This window comes from Corvus kubaryi, unplaced genomic scaffold (assembly GCF_017639235.1).
Source record: "Corvus kubaryi isolate FWS band 111438036 unplaced genomic scaffold, C.kubaryi_AGA036_p1.0 49320, whole genome shotgun sequence".
NCBI classification, from domain to species: Eukaryota; Metazoa; Chordata; class Aves; order Passeriformes; family Corvidae; genus Corvus; species Corvus kubaryi.
The window spans coordinates 706-24,126 of record NW_024581350.1 but is presented as its reverse complement, the minus strand read 5'-3'; the positions used below and the strand labels follow the sequence as shown (position 1 = coordinate 24,126).

General features: G+C 45.2%; 2 protein-coding genes and 1 long non-coding RNA gene across 5 annotated transcripts; 2 read left to right on the top strand and 1 right to left on the bottom strand.

Annotated features, from left to right (window-relative positions):
* Positions 1–296: 296 nt before the first annotated feature.
* Positions 297–8,153, bottom strand: LOC121672325. The gene is made up of 2 exons (XR_006018822.1): positions 8,070–8,153; positions 297–1,768 (listed from the first exon to the last, which is right to left on the bottom strand). It is a non-coding gene; the product is annotated as an uncharacterized LOC121672325 (long non-coding RNA).
* TEX12 (testis expressed 12) lies at positions 2,388–4,455 on the top strand. Of its 3 annotated transcripts, XM_042044932.1 has the most exons (4): positions 2,388–2,660; positions 3,158–3,263; positions 3,364–3,415; positions 3,677–4,455. In XM_042044932.1, the coding sequence occupies exons 1-4, from the start codon at positions 2,604–2,606 to the stop codon at positions 3,819–3,821; spliced, it is 360 nt and encodes a 119-aa protein (XP_041900866.1). In that variant the 5' UTR covers positions 2,388–2,603; the 3' UTR covers positions 3,822–4,455. The 3 variants fall into 3 exon arrangements, 2 of the variants coding, with proteins under 2 accessions (XP_041900866.1, XP_041900867.1); XM_042044933.1 differs by having other exon boundaries at positions 3,158–3,286; positions 3,364–3,767; XR_006018821.1 differs by having other exon boundaries at positions 2,388–2,526; positions 3,158–3,767.
* Positions 8,154–8,369: 216 nt separating the features above from the next.
* On the top strand, positions 8,370–22,896 carry LOC121672323 (beta,beta-carotene 9',10'-oxygenase-like). Its single transcript, XM_042044931.1, is given in 14 exon segments — positions 8,370–8,633; positions 8,636–8,792; positions 9,588–9,680; positions 13,002–13,206; positions 14,165–14,376; positions 15,305–15,420; positions 16,824–16,926; positions 17,986–18,114; positions 18,242–18,402; positions 18,919–19,086; positions 20,958–21,095; positions 21,248–21,430; positions 21,798–21,908; positions 22,213–22,896. Coding segments are annotated over 14 exon segments (2,154 nt in total). The 3' UTR covers positions 22,327–22,896.
* The last annotated feature ends 525 nt before the right edge of the window (positions 22,897–23,421 follow it).

Here is a 23,421-nt window from a genome sequence, read left to right as displayed (position 1 = left end):
TGGGTGTGCTACAGAAATTTAGCTGCTTGCTTTAAAGTTTTTGAAAGAAACTAACAAAATCGATTCAAAAGAAACCTAAAAAGCAGAAGAATTCAGCAGCAGACTAAGCCCTCCTGTTTCCAACAAACAAAGAAAAACACAGTTTTTGTAACATGTTTTCAGATAAGAATATATATCCCTATTTATAGACTCGCTGACTGAATTCCAGCAGGACATAAAAAATATATTTGTAGCTTTCTAAATTGAGCTGACTTCTGTTCCTGGCCACCCATTTCTATGTATTTTCCCAGTATCCATTTTGTAACAAATAGTTCCTCCTGCAAGCAGGACCAAAATGCCTCTTGGTCTTTTCCAGCTCAAATAATCAGCTTCAGCCTTTTAAGTTTTTACCTCTGAATAAATTTCTTCAGCTTCAAAATAATATTCACAACTCTTTTCATCACTCCAACTGACTTCTAAAATCTTTTAATTTGGGCACCAGAGCTTTGTTCAGGAGAGTTCCCCATCTGGGTGATTCTTGTTCCCAGATTCTTTGCATTTCACTGCCAAGAAAAAATTCTTTAAAAAAAATTAATGCTGTACGAATAATTTATCATTTAAGCGTAAATATACATTCAGATCATTATTTATTTTGTATTAGCTGTTGGCACGAATATTTTTGGCCTATTCCATACAAAAACTAACAGGAAGGAGGACTTGGTCTTTCATGTCAGCCTTTTGAGAGCCTTAAGATTCAATTAGTTCATTGAACACATTGAAAAAAAGGCATTTCCTTCTCTTTTGTGCATATATTTGCATTTTTCTGGACCAGACTCTTAACACATACAATAGCTTTTGTGCTAGAGGTTAAATTTTCATTTCTCCTGGAATTTAGTATCTTCAATCTCAAAGGAACTGCAACTGCTTTTAGAGTAATGGCTTAGATAACTTTGCTCCGATTTTAAAGGAACTGGAACTCCAGTAAGAGTAAACTCTCACCCCTTGGATAATTTTCTTTTAATGTTATTTTTAGTCTGAGCTTTATCCATAGACTAGCATCTCCGTAAGATAATGGAAATGAAAATTCAGATGTTTAATTTGTTCTAATTCAGGTGGTCTGTTAATAAAAATATCTTAACCTACTAATAGTGACCCAATTAAGTAAACACCTTAAGAACATTTTCCTAACATATTCTGTCATATCTGTTTCTTAATGTTTAAATTATATTGCTAATAACATAAATATCTATAAAATAAATATTTGAGAACTAAATGAAGCGGGCCATGGCAGCTTATTAAAAGTTGTTTCTATTTTGGGGAAGTATTTAGTTCTTGTTCTTTCAGCAGTTTGATTTCTCATGCTGAGGTTTTAAATTTCAGAGTCCATTCGGATAATAGACATGAGATTAAGATCCCTTCTACTCTTAAAAACAAAAAAATAAAGATAAAAGGGGGAAAAAAAGAAACTAAACCAGACCAGTGACAAGATTTATATACCCTAACATACATCACATACCCTAACATAAATCACATACAATAAAATAACATATCCTAACATGAATCCTTAACATAACGTAGCACAACATTAACATAACTTCAGATCTTGCAATTACTTATTTCACCGTAGGGGACAATGCCAGGATTTAGGAAAGCAGTACCTTGAAATGGTGTTTAATCTCTTTGGATGCTGAAAGTTCTCTCCTGAATTGTTGTGCCCTGTTCGTTTCTCTTGCAAAGGAGCCGAGGGGTGACTCAGTCGCTTCTTGGTGAAACCAAATACCATTTTTACCTACAGAAGTGAAACACAGCCTCAGGAAAATACCATTTTATTCTCCATTCTTTAGAGAGAGAAAGGAAAAAAAGGTCTTGGTAGTTGAGCATTTTGGTGATGTTACTCATTTTGGTGATGTTACTCATTTTAGGGCTGTTACTCATTTTAGCGCCTGCTCTCTCAGATTGCACTTATTTATGGCTCGTATTTTGAGGTGGAGCGTGAAATTCCAAGGATTTCGCTTAGAAAGTGAAATTGACGGGAAAGGTTTGAGGAACTGTTTAAAGCTTTAACAGAACCGCCCGGACCGGAGCCGCTCCCTCGGCCCTCAGGGGGCACCGGGGGCCGGTCCTGGTGCTGCCACCGATCTCGGGCAGGGCTCAGGGGGTGCTGCCAGCCCTGAGGGGAGCGGGTGTCCCTTGTTTCTCGTCCCTTGTCCCTTTTCCCTCGTCCTTTTTTCCTTGTCCCTTTTCCCTTGTCCCTTTTCCCTCGTCCTTTTTTCCTTGTCCCTTTTCCCTTGTCCCCACAGTCGCAGCCCCTCACGGCCATTGCCCGCCCCGGGCCCGCCCGCCCGCCTGAGGGGAAACCGCGGGGTCGGGGTCTCTCCTGCAGACCTCGGTGCTCTCAGCGTCTGGGGAGATCAGAAAGGGATAAATCCCCTCGGATGAGCCTTTAGGCTGGCCCGGGACTCCCCGCCGTTCCCCCGCCGTGTCCAGCCCGTCTGAGGTGCTGCCTGCGCCGCGAGGAGAACGCCCTTGCGGAGGAACAAATTACAGGTTTTACACGTTTTTATTTAAACATCCTCCCCAGCGTGACCGCTCAGCAAACACCGCGTGCTTTTCGTGAGGCAGCCATGGCGAGCGACGCGCAAAAAGCGGATAAAAATAGAAATAGACGCAAAAAGACGGAGGTGAGCGGTGCTGTGTGAGGGAGGACCTCCCTTCCCATGTCCTCTTCTGGACTGAAGGCACAGAGATCCACGGCACTTTAGGGAGGTTTGGGGGAACACAAATGACTTTTTCGTGTGGGGAAACCGCAGTTTCTCTGAGGGCTTGAAGCCCAACAAAATTGGTAAGCACTGGGACATATTTATGTAGAACTTCTTGAGAGCAAGCTTCTGAAGTACACCAGCTTTTACTGGTATAAACACTACATGAATCAGTATATCTATATAAATGTGTGTGTATATATAAATAAAAATGTGGGTGTATATACAGAGATCTCAATCTGGTACTTTCCACCCACTTCCCAAGACGCTCATGAGGCTGTGAACCCAAATGCCACTTGCATCTTCTCCAAAAACACCCTCAAGATCTTTTTAAGCCTCTTCTTTCACTCAGCTAAACTCTGTGCTAAGCTTGTTTTAAGTCCTAGAACCTGTGTTTTTCTAATGTGCTCTGTTGTTAGAATGAAGCTTCAGAAATTCCTCAGTTCTCTGACAAAACAGATTTGGCTCCTTCTGAGGACTCGCAGTCCCTTTCCAACACTGAACCACTGGAAAAGGTTTTACATGGTGATGTATTAAATTTACTGAAAGTAAGTATGGAATGACCTAATTTGATGTTGAGATTCATCCAAATGCTTAAATAATTTTTTTTTTTCTCTCTCAACAGAGATGGGCAAAGAAATTAATAGCTTGTTATCAAAATATGCTGACATTATAAGGCAAGTTAAACTTTGTTCTATTCGCACAGGAATTTTTTAATTGTCTAGATAAGATGGATGGGTGGCTGCAGTTTAGGGAAATTAGCACTGAAAACTGTCAAACACAGATCTTGAAAGAAAAATGCTGTTTTATGTTACAACAGAATTAATTTGGTCAGAAATCGGGTATTCATAGAAAATCTATTTTTAAGAAAAACATAAAAGTAGTGAGAAAGTCAATGGCATTAGCATTTATTTTAACTACAGATCTCTTCGCTTTAGTGCAAGAGCAGCAGTGGACTCTTCTTATGTCCAGGAACTTGATGAGACCTTAACACAAGCCAGGGCCATAGAAAACCACTTAGAGCAGAAAAGGGAGAGGCTGAAAAAGAGAGTCACTGTCATTGCCAGTACTCTGCAAAGTTAAATGGAGTTTATGGCAGAAATGCAGAACCAAAGTTGTGTTTGTGTATTCAAACAAACTGTGATGAGTGTTGTGATGTCTGTTTCTTGTATAAATATTTCTGTCAGTTCAGGAAACTTCCAACAAGTTAAGCGGCTACTTAGTGTTTCAATACATAGTGTAGTGGTAGTAAAAACAAATCTGAATATCTGTTTTAAATCCTGTGACTCAAGGGATTAAGACATTAAGCCATCTGGTTTTTACTGGTTAACCCATTTAACATAGTAAAAAACATTTCTGTGAAACAGAATTTTATGATGTAAGTGGAAAATGACCTCAGATGATTGAATGTAAACCATTTCCTGGTTATGATTTGTTGGGTTTTTTTTTTCTTTTCTACTTTAAAAAATGTTTTTGTGCTAAAATCTTAGTAGAATATACTTGCAATGTTATTCCCATTGTGCCGCAGAATGTAAACAGGTTGAAAAGATCAGCTTAGAAATAAGAGAGTTCTATAAAGAACTTTGAGAAAGCATAAAGTCTTAATTTAAAACTCATTGTAATACTGGTACATGTGTTACACTTCAAGGCCTGCTGATATAAAACATAATCAGAGCTTTGTTGATGTCAATAAATAAACAGATAACATGATCTGGAATTACAGTGTTCTGTTCTTTTGTTATTTGGCTATGTGAGTTGTTTGCTGATACTCACTTTGAGAACACTGAGCCCTTTTTCTTTCTTATAATTTGACTCTGTAAAAAAAAAATGATACATGGAATGTACAAAGGATCACTTGTACGAAGTGTGGGGCTTACATAATAAAGAAAAGTACTGGAATAAGATATATTTACATCTTTACCCCAGTAGTATGCAGTGATTTCCTCTTTAAATCCTCTCAGACCTAATCCACCCTCCTTTCCCCCTTGCCTCAGCTCAAAGCCAAATGTGCTACGTGTCACAGCGACATGATTTAAACCAAAGAATGAGAGGAACTGGACATGTAGGGTGAGATTTAGATACCTAAAGATGCAGATATGTCCTTAGCAGGATTTTCAAAGTGCCTAAGCATGGTGTAAGCGCCTTACACACTTAGGAATTTTGGAAAATCCCATAAGGTGCCTATCTGCATCTTTAGCATCTAAAGGCTGTCCAAAGTCTCACCACTGGTTTGCATCATATTTAGCAGTCTCCTATTTTTTCCCTGATATTCTCACTCTTGGTAATACTGTTTATACAGAGAAATGTGGAAGAAAAGATTTAGGAAGTGACATTTTCTAAAGTATTGTGCTGGGTGTTTCAAAAATCCACGCTCATCTGTAGTGATGACACAACCCAGAGTTTCAAAATGACGTCTGCCAAGGGTCTGAACTCAGACATTCGCCCACAGTTATTTATGCAAGGCTTTAAAGAAGAGTTACACAAATTTATTTACTGAGGAATATCTGCCTGTTACCTGCATTTTAGCTGTTTGTGCTTGGGGAAATCGTGCAGCCTTTTTACATCATCTGGATTTGGATCATCTAGATTTAGTTTGTATGGCAAATATATCCAACTATTATTAAGCACTAGAACTTAGATTTTGGGATACACTAACTGTATAAGTTTTTCTCTTAGGGGATCAAGTGTTCCTGTTGCAGCAGTTTGCTCTATTTAAAAACGTCATAAAATCCAACAAAAATTAGTAAAACTCCACTTTAGAACAATTAAGGACTGCTTAGTGCAGTTCAATCCAAGATATATCTTCAGAATAATGACTCATGTTTTTCTACAGTGATTTCTTATACAGTTGGTTGTCATTCCGTTTAATAACATTTAATAGAGTGGGATCTCAGGGGTAATAAGGGAAATTTAAAATCTGAGGAAATATTGAAAGTAAAGCCAGTGAGTATGGCCACAGTAACCCAGGTGAGCTTATGAACAGTGTAGTTACTAAATTTTTTAAATTACTAAGAGCAACAAAGCTTCTGGTTTTGCTGCACAAATATAGGTGAGGATATATATATATAAATAAACTAAGTAAAATGAATAAAATACGTACTTTCATAAAGTTGTGGCTTTAAAGGGTAAGTTCAGAATGTTTAAAACACCCACTGAAAATAAAGCAGCCTCTCCTCTTGTGAAGTTAAATAATATTTCAGCAATGGAAATACATTAATCATACATTTATCTCTCCCTGTTTAAAGAGAGCTTCCCATAATTATTGTGCTGGCCAGAAATATGGAGCACTTTTCTGTTGGCTGGTCTTTAGCGTTCCACTTAATATCTTGTTAAGAGCTTGTGTTCCACTTAATATATGGACACACTCATTACATACAGTTTTCCTTCTAAAACATTAAGGAACAAAATTTTACTAGTTTCCCATTTGTCTACAACTCATCCACCCCACAAATAATGCTGCTGATTGCCTCTCTCATGGACTTCAGTGTTTATTGGGAGAAACAAAACAAATTTTCTCTTCTGATCTGACACTACAGGCTCAGTCATGCTCTCCTTGAGGAGTGAGCTCCTCCTGAAACCCATCTGGCACCGGTGCCATCCCTATCCGCTTTCCAGTTTTACTGCAGGAGGTTTGGACAGAAAATTAATTGGCTTTAAAGCTGCCAAATCTGATCAGCAAAGCTCAGCCAATAACTACGTTTTCTTTTAAGCTTCTCCCTTCCTTGTTTAAGCTCCAGCCTGTAAATTAACAAGAATGTCTAAGATGACAGATCAGTAACAGAATATAAATGGATTTTTTTTTTAAACCTGGAAGCACTTTAGATGAAGTTTCAACCCTCTTGGAGTCAAGGGGATCTTGACACTGAGTCTTTACATTTCTGAGCTTGCTGTGAATTCCTCCACAGGCTGGAAAGTGTAAGTGATGAAAAACTCAGTTCCTCTCATTGCTCTTCTATTATCTAAAAGCTAAAAATGGGAAATAGCAGATAATGCAGAGAGTTTAGATAATCAGTGGTGAGAATTTTTCCCTGAGAAAAGGCTGATTTTGACTGTTCGCTTAAAATGAAACTGCCTTTTAGCATAAGTGTGGGTCAGAATAGAAAAAGACCAAATCTAGTAGGTAACAGAGGTATTTTAGGCTCAGGATATTCTATGCAGAACTCAAGTTTTGTTAATGGTAGACTGTTTGACCTTTGAATTGTCTTTGAAAGTGGCACTGGAAAAGAACACAGTGGGTGTTCTGCATCATCAGGGGGAACAGCCAGAAGAAAAAGGAGGGGGCAAAGATCCATAGCTCAGTGAGCCTAAATCCCATCCTGGAGAGAGTCTGGAGAAAATTTCTTAGCTATGACTTGGATAACAATACATTAAAAAAAAAAAGCCTTTATCAGAAGAGCTGGCTTAATTTGGAAAAATTACCAGTGGGTACAGCTTGGTGTAAGCTCATTGACACCATCCTGTGTGATATTACATAAAACGAGCAATCAGTAAGTAGGGACAAACAAATGAGTTAAAAAGTCGATTAATACTCTTTTTTTTCTGCTGGATCAGCCTATGTGGTATTGCATAGTGATCTGCTTCCAGCTTTGCTTATCCCAAATGATTTAGAAGCAGGACTTTAGAGAATACAGTCTATTTTTAAAAGAGCGGCAAACTAGAAGTCACAAATGCATCAATAATGTACATTAAAAATTGATTGTAACCTCAAGAAGATTAAGGGTCGAGGGGAAATCAAGATTTCTGAAACCAGAAGTAATAAAGAGCTGAGAAAACGTGATCTGGGGGAAAAGGTTGAAGCAGTTGGGTTTGTTGAGAGAAAGCACAATTTAAGGGAGGGCATTATGAGTTATAGAAAATACAGCAGTCAAGGGTTCGTTGGGTCTTGCAGGAAGGACAGGAAGAAATCAGATTAATTTGCAGCAGATTTAGGATGAGAATTAATCTGTCTGTGGAATGGGGTCCCTGGAGTGCTGTGCCTGCTGCCCTGCTCCCTCTCCAGGCACAGGGCAGCTTTTAAGAGCTTCATAATGACGTGAAATAAATGTTTCATCACATTTCCAAAGCGCTGGCAGCTTCCTCCTGGCATCCCGAGGGAAAGGGTCTGTCCTAGGGCCGGCTCAGCTGGGAACAGCAGAGCACGGCCCATTCTGCTGGATTTGGTGGGGGAATCTGGCGTGGCAACCAATATTCCTGAAACCTGGAGGTTCAGTACGGTGCAAAATGGCTACTCAGGTTTAGAAACAAAAGCATTTTGTATCCCAAGTATTTTCGGGACGTGAACAAGAAGGCAAACTGAGCTAATTTCAAGACGAGAATTTCTGAAGGAATTACCTGGGAGCCCGGCTGCTCTGATACACAGATCCACATGCCATTCTTCCCTGTCTTCCCGTCTCCCCGGCTACACCTCGAGCAGATTTTCCCAGGCGCGGCAATGCCCAGGCAGGCGCGGCAGTGCCCAGGTAGTTGCGGCAGTGCCCTGGCAGGCGCGGCAATGCCCAGGTAGTTGCGGCAATGCCCAGGCAGGCGCGGCAGTGCCCAGGTAGTTGCGGCAGTGCCCTGGCAGGCGCGGCAATGCCCAGGTAGTTGCGGCAATGCTCAGGCAGGCGCGGCAGTGCCCAGGTAGTTGCGGCAATGCCCTGGCAGGCGCGGCAGTGCCCAGGTAGTTGCGGCAGTGCCCTGGCTGTCACGGCAGTGCCCTGGCAGTCGTGGCAGTGCCCTGGCTGTCACGGCAATGCCCTGGCTGTCGCGGCTCACCTGGCCCAGGTGCAGAGCGCGTTTGGGGCCGCTGAGCGCAGCGCCGGCGGCAGGACGCGCCCCGGCCCGCGCTGCTGCGGGCACGGCTCTTATTGTGAAAGGATGATGCGAGGCAGCGCTCACCTCCCGACCATCCCTGCCTGCTGCTCCCTGCCCTGGCACCGCTAGCTCTGCCCGGCCACTCCGAGCCGATGCCTTCTGCCCGCCGGAATATGTTAGCCCAAATCCTTTTGTCCGCCGCCAACCTCCTGCTCGCTCATCTGCTGCATTTCCTCTGCTCTTTGATGCAATTCATTCCAGGTAAAATGCATTAAAAACAACCCCTTTCATCCCATCCCCTTGGAAAGAGGGTTGCTGCTGCTGCTGACGCGGGTCGGGAGAGCGATTCCTACTGTGAGAAATTCTAAGCGGAGCGGTCTGAAGTCTTTGTTAGATGGCAGAAAATGTGTGTTATTTATTGAATAGATAAACGGGAGTGGTAGGGATTACAGCAGATACAGATGGTTCAGAGCTGGGAAAGCATCACAGAGCAGATTCTCTGTGCAAGGGAGCCAGCTGGAAGTGGGCAGGGAGAGGGTTCTTTGGAGCTGCATGGCTGTAGAGGCTTTAATGTGTACGTGCAAATGGGGAACTACCCCAGAGGATTCTGTTTCACAACCTGACTCTGCAATTTGTAGCATGATTGCACAGCTTGAGCTGCTTTTTGTTTGGGATTTTTATTTCTTTGTTTTGTTTTGTTTATTTGTTGGCCTGTTTTCAGAAATTAGGAACCAACAAAGATCATGGCTTAATTCACAGGAATTTCTGCTTTTTGATGGTGGTGGTGTTTTTCTGCCTTTATAATTCAAACCATTGCTTCTGGGGTGTCCAAAGAGCTGAAAAACCCTCAAATCTGCCTTGTTGTACCACCAGAAGACCCCAAAGTGTCGAATCTATTTCTGCTGGGAGATCAACAGCTATTTCATGTGCACGCGTTCACTGTCGCCTTTCTCCTTTCCTCCCTTTGAGCCTTCCCCTGCTCCTTTTCTCAGTTTATTTTTTCCCCGTGCTTTTTGTCTTTTCTTTTCTGTTTTTCGTTGCTCCTCTGGCTGTTAGCGAGGAAGTGGGTGGCTGAGCCCCTGGCCATGGGGAACCGAGCAGCTGCATGGAACAAGGAGCCCAGCTTGGACACTTCCCAGCGCTCCCAAGGCAAGTGCTGTGCCTTCCTTTTGGAAATCCCTGTGGGAGCTCAGGGGTCCAGCCCTGGGGAAGGCTGGAGTCTGTAGGGCACAAATCCTCAGCTCCGCTTCAGGCTGGGGGATGGAAAAACTGGTTTGTTTCTGTCTTGTGGCAACCTGTGTTTTACAGGGAACAAAACATTGCCGGTGCCAGAGGATTATTCCCAATTTGAAGGGTCCTTAGGGAAAACAGAATTCTTGAGTCACTGTCCCTGCTTGATGAATATCATGAGCATTCTATTTGCTAAATTCTGCCCCTAATTCTGGCGGTCCTGGATGCCCTTCTGAGTCAAGCAATTAGGCTGTGTGTGGGAGGTGCTTCCTGAGCCTTGGATTTGAAGCTGTAGGTTAAAATCAAAATGGATTTGCCCTCTCCCATGTGATCCCAGTGTTAGCAAATGGCTCCCACAGTTCCTCCACCCACCATTACAGATTTCATGTCCCACTCACTGGTGTTGAAGTACAATTTAATGTCTGATTCCTGATGACTCCACCCGCAGCAGCTTTCTCTTGGAGAGCCTGGTCCTTCATCCCACCATTTCTGGATATAAACAATAAATAATCAATGCTGGGCTGTCACTTTGTGCTGGACGGAGAAATCATAGCACACACTGTGCAGGGAAACAGGAGCTGAACAAAGTGCTAGGCCAGGATCACTCTGGAGTGATTGCCTGCTGTGTTTGGAAGAGGTTGGAGGAGCGTTCCAGCTCCGTGTTTGGTACTGCCTCTGCTCGGATATTCCAAAGACCTTAAGCTTGTTTTTAAAGGTCTGAGGCAGGATGGAAACTACAGTGGAGAAATGAGGGTTCTGAGAGGACAGGTTGTGATCTTGTGCAGATTTTCAGATATTCAAGCACACACAGAGAGCCCCACTGGGACTGTAGAGCTTTTATTGTGGATTCAAGTTCTTCCACCTCGCAGTGTGGCCAGAACAGAAGCAGGAGTAATTTTATTTGCATGTTGTGTGACATTAAAAACCAATCTGTCATCTGGCTTCTGCAGAGAGAGATTGGTCCCTTCCTGGGGAGCTGGATGTTACAAAAAGTTTGAATTTATGACTGAGCTTTCCCCTGAGGGTGGAACACCCTTTTTGCAGTTACTCAGGAACAGTGTTCAAGGAGGAGTTGTTCATGTTCCCTGTTCATGTTCCTCAGTGTGTTGAAAGTGCAGTTAAATGCAACAGTTATTCAGATTTATTTTTGTTTAAGGGGGAAGACATGTAGGATTTTTTTTTCTTCCTGTACCCCTGCTCTCCTCCTACCTATTCAGAATTGTTCTACAATAACTTGTCTTCTTTCTGGAAACTTCTGGTTTGGCTCATGTGGGTGTTAGGATTTGATCCCATTTTGCATGCACCTCTGCCAGGATCTTCAGCTCATGTGAGCGATTCCCAGAGGGAAAAAGTAATTCATTCTCTTGCTCTGCTTCTTTCTCCCTCTCTGGTCTGGAGTTGGGACATTCCCTTAAATGTTCTTGTTGTTTAGAGTCCATTCTATTAAAACTCCACTTTGTAGGGGATGCTTTGGAATGAGTTCTAAGTAGATGACTTCTAACTAGATCAGATTTCAAGAGGGATTACTGAGATGATCACGTGCATGGTTATCGCAGGACAAGGAGAACAAAAAGAACTTTGCTTACTTAGCTTAGGAAGTGATAGGTTCTTCACCCTAAAAACAATGCAAGAAAGGGAAAACTACCAAAGCCACATAACAGCACTGCCAGAAAAACAAAAATAATGTCCTTTGGTAATTTCAAAGCATTTTCCTGATCTGGACAAGGAGCAGTTATCCACAGAGGGAGTAAGTGCCTGTAGACATAGTAACTTTTAAGACAGAGTTCTTATATATGAATTTCTGGGACAGCAGTTGGGAGGGGTAAACTTGGGATGTCTTTCCCAGCCCTGGTCAGGCTCGTTTGTGGAATGTATCTTCCAAAAATTTCTATTTACAGTGCTTTCCAGAAAGTTTTGATGTAGTGCCATCTTGAGTCATCCGGCTTTGCTTCTGCTTGGATGCAAAATATCTCCTTATGGACGTGTTCCTCTCATTCTTTAATGCATATTTTGCACCTTTGCAAACCAAATCTGCATTTCTGCAAACACTTAAGAGATCTGAAGGAGGATTTGGGGATTGGCACGTTGGAGAGCTACATTGGAATCTTGCATTCTACCTTCCTGCGTGCCTAACACCCAACCTGCTTGTGGCTGCGCTACAGAAACAAGCTTAGAAAAATTCTGCCTGCCAGCTCAGCTCCTTTGCAGGTATTCTGGCTGAAATAGTGAATTTCCTCTGGAGATGTTGAGCAAAGGGTTTCAGAGGCTCACAGGGAAATTTGGCAGCAGCTACCGTGGATTACCGGATGTAGGCCAGAAGCAGCAGTGGTGAAAGAACAAAAAATCAGAGTGAATTCAGTGACAGCCTGGAGTCCATTTAGTGTGTGGTGTCTGCACCAGCGCTGGGTGATGGACTTCTCTCTGCCACGTGCCCTTTTGGATCAGTCTTTCACTCCCACCTCAGTGTTCAGCGTTCCAGGCTGGTTCCGTGCTCCGTGGTCTCGGGGAGAGCAGCGGAGCGGCCGCACTGAGGGCAGGATGGGCCGGTGCCAGCCCGGGGAGGGAAGCACCCCTGGGTAAATCCACCTCTGCAGCTAAATGGATTGCTAAAACAATCCCTGTGTTGATGAGGCTTTGCAAACCAGGCTATGGGAGCCAATCACTGACATCACTGTTTGCTCGCAGCATTCCAATCACTTCATGCTCTCCTGGGGCTTTTGTCCTGCCAGCTGGAACTAAAAAGGGGTTATTGCAGTCAAACCCGAGGCTCCATCGGAAATCATCCTTCTCTGCTTATTTCCTTGCCAAATAAAACTTGTAGATCTGTTTTGTCCTGTAAACGTGTTTCGGCTCTGTTTCATTTGTGTTCTTCCCTTTTTTGGGGATTGCAGTTACTATTTTTTTCTTCTCTCCTTTATGAAATAAAATCCAAATATACATTTCTTTGATTAAAAGAAAAGTTATCATCTTTTCTATCATCCTATATTCTATTACCTCCTTTGGGCTGCAGAACTGGTGTCTCTTGTGGATTAACTACAGAAGAGTAAAATCCACTGGATTTTCAGCTCCTGTGGATGTGTTGGGTTTTGTGGCTTTACCTTGGGTATCCACCACAACTCGGCTGCTTGCAGATGCTGAATGCTCTTCTCCCTGACATCCAGTCTCAAGCTCTACAGTTGTCACTTCATTCCAGTGAAAATCTCAATTCCCTGCTCTTTGTTCTCCCTGCTCTCTTTGCAGGTTTCAAGAATTACCTGCCCAGCCCACCCAAGGAGCAAATCCCCTGCCACAGACCCAGGGGGCTGCAGTGCATCTCCCCCCTAGTGCAGAGCGTGGAGGAGACCCCCGAGCCCATCCCAGCCAAGATCAAAGGACATATTCCCAAGTGGATTAATGGAAATCTGCTGAGGAATGGCCCTGGCAAGTTCGAGTTTGGCAATGATAAGTAAGTCTCCTTTAACTGACTTTTTAAATGATCTGGCCCGAGCTCTGCCTAAAGCTAAAGGGGACCCCCCTCACCACTATTTGGAGCATCTTTTAGTTTCTTTTTAAGTAAGGGAAGGAAGAAATACCGATCTTTTGAGAACAGTTGCTCCCTTATTTGGAAACTCCCATTTCCTGCAAGGAGGAGCTGAATGGTGAAGTCACCCAGGCTGGAGAGGCTGAGTCACAGAGAGGCTCTCACCACTCAGAGGGGTGGGATGAGGCAGCTGGGCTGGGGAATAAAACATCCCCAGCTCTGGTCCTCTGTCCTGAGCGAAAATCCATCCCTGAGCACTCTGAAATTCAGGGCAGGAACTTGGAGAGTTGGTTGCACTGAGTGGTGTGAGCTGCTTTAGAAGCAAATCCATCCCATTTTAAAAAGAATACATTAAAATATTTCCAGCAGGCACCTACTGCCTGTGGCTTGGAATGTGCCATTCCAGATAATTGACAATTAAGCTGATGGCAGCAAATGGCCAAAGCTGATCTCCTTATCCTATTCCCAGAGTTAGACCCTCAGGTGTTCTGAGAGTCTCGCCGATTCCTTGGTTTGGAGAGAATAACATCCTGCAAGAATCTGAGAGCTAAAGGCCTCTGGGTTTGCAGTAATAATTTCTATTGTTGTTGTACAGTACAGCACTAACTCTATTCCCTGTGCAGGAGGGGGTGCTTTACCTCCCAAAAAACCTTACACACAGCATTTTGAGTCTTCACATCCCACAGCTGTGAATACACTTGTTTTGTTTTGTTTGATTTGATTCAGGCATTTTCCCAGACAAAGCTGTGCCTGGTTAATTGTTCAGGGGATCTGGGAATCAGCTTTTACAAACAACAATAAACCTAAAAGCAGGAGGGTACCACAGAGCATCATATAATGCCCAACTCCTCTTCTTAATCTCTTTTTTTCTCTCTCCTGGAAGGTTTAACCACTGGTTTGATGGCATGGCCCTGCTGCACCAGTTCCAGCTGGCCCATGGCACGGTGACCTACAGGAGCAGGTTCCTGCAGAGCAGCTCCTACCTGAGGAACAGCCAGCACAACCGCATCGTGGCCTCGGATTTCGGCACCTTGGCCATGCCAGACCCATGCAAGAGCGTCTTTGGGCGCTTCCTGTCCCGCTTCGAGCTGCCACGTAAGAGTGGTTCTGTAAAAAATGAGAAGTGTTCTGAGATTTTGTTGGAGGAACTTGTGGTTAGGTGGAAAGGGAGGTGTGAGGAAGTCTGACAGACTTTCTGTGAGCCCATGGTTTTCTTAGAATATGACCCAAACCCCCAAATTATGCAAATTGGTGTCAGCCTTAGCTGGGGGAGGCAGAGTTAAATGTTTTAGTGCCACTTCAGCTCGCTCAATCCCGGATCTTGTTGCAAATTTTCCACAGAAATCTCTCCCCGAGAGAACATCCTGTGCAGTGCTGATAATGAGCATTACACCCTGATGTTCTACCTGAGACACAGCTTTGCCCTTAAAACACCTTGCCTTGCTAAGCTTGTAGGGTAAGTGGGCTAATCCCTCCCTTCCTGGACTAAGGGGCAGGAGATTATTGAGTAGGGTGAGGGATGGCGTTGCACAGGAATGGAAGTTCCAGTACCTTTAGGATTCTGTGTATGTCAGGGAAGAAAGAGGCTTAAATGCGAGCAAAGTGCTCCCCACTAAAACCAGAGCAGGCCCGAAGTTTGCAACTTGTTGCTCATGCTGTGACCATCCTCTGTTCCTTCTCTCCCCTGCTGCCATGTCCTCTGTCCTTTCCCAAGGTGCTCACACCTTCACTCATGGTGACTCTCCCCACATCCCCACGCCAGCTCCCTCAAGACATTCCAGACCTATCCACGTCCCCCATCTGCCTTTCCTCAGCTCCAGCAGTGATTTCCATCCCTGTCCTTGTCCCTTTGACCTGGCTTCACCTGTGCAGTTTCCCTTTGTAGATTAGCGAGATATTTCCAATCAATCACACAGGGATTAATGTCACTACAAATGGGTTTATTTGTTTAAATATGTCTAACTTGCCATAATGTGCCATGAGCTGCACAGAGCTGTGCACAACTCCAGGATTTCTGTTTCAGAGCCCAGTGACAATGCCAGTGTGAACTATGTGCTGTACCAAGGGGATTATTACGTCAGCAATGAGAATGTCTTCATGCACAAGGTGGACCCAGAGACGCTGGAAACGAAGGAAAAGGTGTGGGCAGTGGAATGAGGGAGCTGGGCTACAGATGGTGCACAATCACACCTTGCTGTTTCTAGGAGCAGCAAGGGGGAATCCAGTTTCAAAGGAATTTGTCTGGACCAGCAGCATCTCTTTTCTGAGTCCCTGAACGATGCGTGCAGCAGCAAGGCAGCGCTCTCAGGGGTGGAGGTGCTGTCACTGCCCAGCTGGGCACAGCTGGCATTTCTCCTCTGCTCTCCCTGCTTGCCTGGGCTTGTCTGCACCTCTGAGCAGAGCAGGAAACAACTTTTTCCTGTGTACAAGAAAAAGTCAACATTGCTGATCTCACACCTGCCTTTTCCCTGGTGCTTTGCTTTCATATCTCTTCCCTTTATCTGCTTGTTACACCTCAAGCTTTGCACTCTCCAAAGCTGCCCTTCAAAGCCTTGATCAAGCCCTCTGTTGCAAAGGGGTGCTTCAGCTGCCACTCGATTTTCTCCTCTGCTAGAAAATGACTAAAACATCAGAGAATCTTCTCCCTCTGTCCTGAGCATCCTCTCCCAGGAGCGTGGCTGGATGTGACAGAAGGATGTGACCTGGGACAGGACAGCATAAGCCACGTGTCCCCCTGCCTGTGCCCTTAGAGGGGATTTGGGCTGGACAGCCGTGAGAAGGGCTGAGGGAGGATTCTGCCCTTCCTGAATCAGTGTTTACTGTTTGGCCTGTTTGACACCACAAAATGCCAGCTCAGAGTGTCCTCAGGCCTTGAGGGAGCTGTTCCAGGAGTCCCTCCCTCCCTGCAAGATCAGTAGTGACACAAATAAACTGTGTACAAAGCACAGCTACTGATGTCTCCTGGAGAGCTGGGTGGTTTGCCACCTGATCTGGTTTGTAAACCAGAGTGCAGTGATGAAAAGACACGTGGGGATTTTTAGGTTCAGCTCTGTTGAACCAAATCGTCATAAAAAAAAATCCCCTCAAGCTGCTTTTTTAGATGCAGATTGGTATTTTTTTTGGCTAAGTGAAGAAATGGAAGGCATGATTGTACATTTAAACTCTCCAGTTTGGGATGTCTTAAAAGGACCTGGTTTTCTGAGCTTCCGGTGACAAAACTCTTGGTGATTTTTGGGGCAGTGACTGTCCCTTCACACAGCTGCTTGTGCTTATTATGGGCAACATTCCCACTGTGTCAGCACTTGTGCCATCAGGAATATTTATGTCTTCCAAGGAATGGTCAGTGCTATCAGTCCTGCTTTACTGATAGAGAAACATCCTTAATTTTCAAGGATTTCAGGAAGACTGTAGGCAGAATGAAGGCTGGAGTCCAGATCCCACATTATTAATAATGAATAAAGTCTGCCCCTGTTTCTCAGACTTCCACAGAACTGACCCTGAGGAAAGTTCTGCGCTGACTGAAAAATCTTTGGCTTTTCCAGGTGGACTGGAGCAAATTTATTGCAGTGAATGGGGCCACAGCTCATCCCCACTACGAGGCGGATGGGACAACCTACAACATGGGCAATTCCTTTGGGAAGCATGGTAAGAAGGGCATGGCCAGGCTGATTTTTTGGGCAGGGTGTACAGGATGCCTGCTGGTGCTGCTCCTTCTCCTGTTGAAGAAACACCCAAAGAGACCTTGAAATTGCTGTTCCTGAGTCAAAATGTCAATGGCAGTCTGTCCCATAAAATTGGCTCCTCTCAGCATTGTTTCAGATGCTTCTGACTTTGGCCTGTGAATATCCAGCAGATTCTCCTCTTCCTCTCCCAAGCTTTGCTGGAAAAAGGAGAATGATTTTTTTTTAGGTCCCATCCAGTATTGAAACCTCATCTGAAGAAATTGAACAATTAGCCTCGTGTTTTTCACTTACAATAATTGGCTTTTGATGAGCACCAGAAGTGTTTATGCAGGAGAAGAGATGGAATTTATTCCAGTAGCCTGGATATCTTACAGCAAAGCTGAATTTTGTGGGATATTTTTCTTCTTCTCAGAACTGTGAGCATCTTGATAGGATCCTGTTGCATCCATGTGGCTGCTCAGAGCCATCAGTCCCTGTGAGCTGTGTAAAATCCCTCTTTTCCAGAGGCCTCTGAAAACAGCTGCTGCCCTTTACTGCGATCCCTCAGGCTCACTCCACCTTGTCCCAGTTTTGATCATTTTTCATTCTTGCTGCTTTCATTTCCTTTTGGCCTCAGCAATGTCCAGCTTTGTACCACATGATTTTTTCAGCTGGACACACCAAACTCTGGACTATTATTATTCAAACATGCTGCTCTTTCCCGCTCATAGGCTCAGGTTTATTAAATGAGCATCACCAAGGCTCAAAGTTTTCATTTCCTATGAGCTTGGTTTCTATCCTGCTCCTGTTATTATAGGAGAGCACTGCAGGCAGAGCTGGCATTCTCCCAGACTGAGAAGATCCTTCTACTTCCTTTCAAGCTTCCTTTTCTTTGTTTTTCTTTTGGTAGATAAGTCCTCCGTAGAACACTTTACTGCCTGCTGGTTTTCTGCTCAGTTTAGGAGAGGTGGTTCAAAGTATTCCTGGGGAACAGGAAGGAGCAGAGCCTGAGTTTGGTTTGAACACCTTTTGTGCTTTCCAGGGTCCAGCTATAACATCATCAGGATCCCCCCACAGGAGTCAGGCCATGGGGACACTTTGGAGGGAGCCAAAGTGCTGTGCTCCATCCGTCCCATGGACAGGGCAAAGCCATCCTACTACCACAGCTTTGGTAAGATTCCACCCCAAACTCTGGGAATTTGGGCAAATGGGAGGCAGAAAGGGCTGTCCAGTTCTCTCTGCCCTTGAGATGTTTTCTGGCCTCATATTTGGGTGATACTCCTTCCTTGCCTCCTCAGGAATGACTGAAAACTACATCATTTTCATCGAGCAACCCCTCAAGCTGAACCTGTTGAAGATCATCACCTCCAAGCTCCGTGGGAAAACCATTTTGGATGGGATAAGCTGGGAGCCTCAGCACAACACCTACTTCTACGTGGTGAACAAGCACACTGGGGAGGTAGGTGGGTCTTTGGCCCCTGCAGCAGCTGGTCTGGAACCTTAGATCCCAAAAATGCTACGTTGCAGCCATGGGGAGTTTATGAATCAATCCAGAAATTACTGCAATACAGGCTTTAAAGCAGGGGTGTAGATCTGTTAAAAATGGGATTTCTCCATGTGTTTTCCTCTCCATTCATTTCTTTGCCAGCCCTAAAAGGACAGAAAGGTGGAAAGAAGCAGTTTGGGGTTCATGAGACTTCAGCACAGGGACTGAAATGCAGGTCCCAGGTACTCCAGGGTATAAAAAGGTCAGAACCTGTGAAAGATGCACAGCAAGGGGCTGCTTGATATTTTGGTTTTTCTTCTGGTTTTGCTCCTTCCTGCCTTAAAGCAGCCCTTTTGTGCCAACACAGCGACAGAAGGCAAATCCCAAAGAATGAGTGGGGGATGAAATGGGAGAGAGAGAGGATGAAGCTCTCTGAGGTGAGGCTGGGAGCTCTGGAGAGGAGGTGCAGCTGTCCCCTGGTCCCTGCAGGTGCTGCCAGGGCAGTGGTGCTCCAAGCCCTTCGTGACCTTCCACCAGATCAACGCCTTCGAGGAGCAGGGCTGCGTGGTGCTGGACCTGTGCTGCCAGGACGACGGCACCAGCCTGGCTCTGTACACGCTGCAGAACTTGAGGAGGAGTGGGGAAGGGCTGGACCAGGTAAGATCCCCTGCCTTTGCTTCCCAGGATCTGCTGAGGCCCCGCGGTTGAGTGGCTTTTCTGCAGCAAGGCTCAGGTTGGTGGAATGGAGAACACCATGGGGACAAAAACTGAAATGATCATCTCTCGATGCTTTCTTCCCTTTTAAATCTCTCTCCATGGAGCATTCCCTCAAAACTTTTCAAGCTGGTGTGTGGCACAGAGTTCCATAGCCCGGCAGAATTTATTTCTGGTTTAAAACCTTGGTTTTAATGACATTTGTTTTCCTTCTCCCTGCGTAATACAATTTTCCCCCAAGAAATTACGCAAAATACGTTGTAGCATTACTTAAAAATGGAAAAAGAAAAAGGAACCCTGTTCTTTAAGGCATTACTTCAGAAAAGGAGCAGTTTTTACGAAAATCACAGAAGCACAAATACCACGGAAACCCCTGCCTTGTTCCCCACAGTCACCTCACCCACAGCACGTTCGAATAAATTATTTATTGTGTCCAGCTCTGTGAAAAAGCCCCATTTCAGGCCCTGTGAGGGGCATTATTTTGCATAGGTCACACATGGAAAAAGTGGGGTTGTTTTCAGTTTCTCACCCTGCAGATGTGTTTATTGGAAACCCAGCGTGCTGGGGGGGCTGCTGCATGTTCAGACAGGACTGAACTTCCTCTGTCTGTGTCCTGAGCTGTCTGGAACCAACTCAGCTCCGACCTGAAAGGACCACAGCTGTGTCCTAACAGGTTCTGCTTTCTTTCGGCATTTATTTTGGGTTTTTTTTCAAGTATTTTTTGAGCATATTCAAGTACAGCAGAATGTTAATCCCGTTAATCCCACATCTTTCTCATCCTTCTCTGACGGAATTTGATGTGGCTGAAGGGGTCCTGGGCCTGTTTCCAACGCTGGGCCTGTTTCCAACACCCACATTCTTCAACTGACAAGTGGCATCACCACCAAACTTTACCCACACACGGGAGGGAGTCATTTCAGAACAGAATCTCGACCTTCACTGCATCAAAAGCCTCAGGCATGTCTGGGCATGACTTGTCTCCTTTCCCCACATCATGTTCAGTGCTTTTGTTTGCTCACTAACCCGTATTTTGTCAGCCAGGTTACATGAACCAGAAAAGTTTTGAAAACTTTTTTCAGGGTTTCAGGATGAACACATATGGTTAAAGTGAAGTTTCACAACTGAGCTGGTGAGCTGCAGACTGAAGTAACTGAAAGACACCAAAATAGGGTTGTTGTCATTTATTTTATTGAGAAGGTTTAATATATGGGAATATGATCAGTTCTAAACTTGGCTTGAACTGAGCTTTAGTGGCAGTGGTGGAATTATCCCTCTCGTGCAGTGTGCTGGGTGTCTGCCACACTGGAGGCTGCACTTTGCTCCCCAAGTAAATCCATCCTTCCCCTGGACTTCAAACAGGAATCCATGTGTACCTGAGCACGGAAGAGGGAATCCTGCAGGGTACCTTCAGGCACTGAACTGAGGCACAGTGCTCTCCTGCTTCTTCAGAGGGGGATGTAGAGCAACATAAGCCTGTTCTAACTAAATAAAATTTAGTGCAGTGTCTGTCCCACTGCTGGATTTGGAGATAATGGACTCATTTGCATACCCAACTCAGCGTTTATTACTGTGAGAACAATGCTGACCCTTTTTAATTCTTGTCTTTTTGGTTCCTACTGTAAATTACTGGAACGTGCAGAGAACTTCTTCTTTCCATTATGTGCTTTACCTTACCAGAACTTGGTCAAACACATCAGGAAAAGAAGAAGAAGAATTCAAGGGTGTCTAAAATTTCAGAATTGTTCCCCAAAAGTGCATTTAGCCTGGAATGTCTCTCCTCTCTCCATCACCATCTCTTTCTGTCTCTGTAACAGGTTTATGCCTCAATCCCCAGAGCTTTCCCTCGCCGCTTTGTTCTCCCTCTGCACGTGGATTCAGACACACCCGTGGGGAAAAACCTGAACCCACTGCCTTATACCCTGGCAAGGGCTGTGAAGGATGCAGATGGCAAGGTGTGTATAAATAATGCACATTTACGCAGCAGATGCTGCCCTGTGCCTCAGAGCTTTAACCACCTCCTCGTTGTGCAGTGGTTGATGGGACCACTGAGCTCTCCTGCCCTGTCCAAGCTGAACCGACCCTGCTGTAATGCACATTTCTCCAGGTCTGGTGCACACACGAAAATCTCCACCCTGAGGGCTTTGAGAAAGTTGGGGGCCTGGAGTTCCCCCAGATCAATTACGCTCGGTACAACGGCAGGAGGTACCGGTACTTCTACGGGTGTGGATTTGGGCACTTGGTTGGAAATTCCTTGATCAAGGTTGATGTGGAGACCAAGAATTTCAAGGTGAGGTGAAGTCAGCTTATTGAGTCCTTCCACTGAACTGGATTTGAAGATGTGTCATTTACTGGGGGCTTTAGGGCTTTGTCCAGATGGGTCTGGGATGAGATTCCCGATTTCATCCCTCACCTGGCACCTTACGAATATGGCACAGTCACCAAACAGGAGAGGATGGCACCATCACACTCCTGGAATGAAAAGAATTAATTAAAAGTTGAACTCTTTACGTTTCTTGGGGCACAGAATATTTCCAGGTGCCTTTGTGGGGAGCACTCTCAGTTGTAACTCTGTTCCCTGTAGTAGACAAGTATTAATGAAATGAAGCTCATCCATGTGTTCCTGAAGCTCATCCATATGCTCCTGTGCTTGCTAGATTTGGCAGGAGGAGGGATCCTACCCGTCAGAGCCTGTCTTTGTGCCAGTGCCTGATGCCACGGCGGAGGACAGCGGAGTCATCCTGTCTGTGGTGGTCTGCCCTGCTGAGGTAACTTGCTGTCAGTAGTTTGTCAAAGTCACACAGCATTAATACACTTTTTAAACCCCAGAACTGGCTTTGAGGCTCCCTGGCAGACAGCTCCTTGCTCCCCAAGGGGTATTGCTCTGCCATGCCCAAGCACAGGCAGTGCAAGTGGGGGTTGTCCTTGGAATGTCTGTGTTTGCCAAGTGGAACCTGTGAGTCGCAGTGCTCCTGTCCCACAGGTTTGGTCTCCATGGCCTTCTTGTACCTTTGTGTGCAAGCACAGTAGTTCAGCCTGGACACTCACTCTGCCTTTCTCTTCCTCCTGCAGAACCAAAGTGCTTTCCTGCTCGTCCTGGATGCAGAGACCTTCCAGGAGCTGGGGCGAGCAGAAGTTGGGGTGCCAATGCCTTACGGATTCCACGGTATCTTCACTGCCCACTGATGGGGACCACCTGGGCACCTCCTGGGACTCAGGGCCGAGCCAGGCTCAGAAAAAACCTCTTCTACTTTCGCCTCCCACCTTTCCATCATGTCTGGGATGGAGGAACTGCTTTTTCTCTACCATAACCTCCTGTTTTCCTAACAAAATACAACCAAGGAAGGCAGAAGCCCCTTCACTCCCACAGCCCACTGCTTTATCTCCATTTTTCTTACTATCTTGCTAGACCAGCTATAGCAGCAGTTCACAAAGAATGCCAGGTTGAGGCTTGCAAGGGAGAAAATGGAAACTGAGATGATCAACCCCTTCCTTTGGCAGCAGTGTGCTTTGAGGGGAAGAGAAAATCGGTGCTTGGGGCTGTGACTTTGCCTGAAATATGTAAAGCAGAAGAGAGGAGTAAAACCCAACAGGTGGGCCCAGTGAAGGGGTGTAAATCCCCCCGCACTGCATCAAGGTTGCCTTCAGTGGACTGCAGAGGGTAGGTGCAGACACTCCCAGAAGCTGTGCTTGTGCTGTTCTCTGTACAATAGCAGTGCTCTCAAATAAAGCCTTGGGAAGTTTTTCCTTTCTTTCCCTGCCCTTGCACAGTCTCATAGATGTGGGGGACACATCTCCAGAGCAGGATACAGCTCTGCTGGCTGACAGTTCCTGCTCTCCTCCCAGTTCAACCAGTAGGGAACACCAGTAGGGAACACGGAGCGCTCCACTGTGGGTTTAAGCAGAGCAGAACAAACTCCAGCCCCGTGTCATCCAGGCTTCTCCAGCTGCTGAGCTCGGGGGTGCAGGTGGGTGGGTGAAAAGTGAAGACTTACAGGAGTTCTGTTCATTGTGAGAAGCCTAAATAATTACTTGAATAATTTCCTTAAGTAATAAACGAGCCATTTTGCCATCGGGGCTTTACATCCACTGACCTTCCTTCACCTTAATACAAGTCTTGGGAAAAGGAGGAGGATTTTACCCCAGGGCTGCTGCTCTGGGAGGGGCAGAGGAGGCTCAGGCCAGAGCTGGTGGAAGCCACTAGATGGCAAACAGCTCCCGTTCCTGCCGCTCCAGGAGTGCCCTGCAGCCTCCTCTGGGTCACGGCCACCTCCTGCCCTC

Bases quoted from the DNA above. Each gene is read 5' to 3' on its own strand.
- TEX12 (XM_042044932.1), top strand. From the start codon at position 2,604: ATGGCGAGCGACGCGCAAAAAGCGGATAAAAATAGAAATAGACGCAAA. The intron at 2,661-3,157 runs GTGAGCGGTGCT...CTCTGTTGTTAG, and splicing joins ATAGACGCAAAAAGACGGAG to AATGAAGCTTCAGAAATTCC. The intron at 3,264-3,363 runs GTGATGTATTAA...CTCTCTCAACAG, and splicing joins ACTGGAAAAGGTTTTACATG to AGATGGGCAAAGAAATTAAT.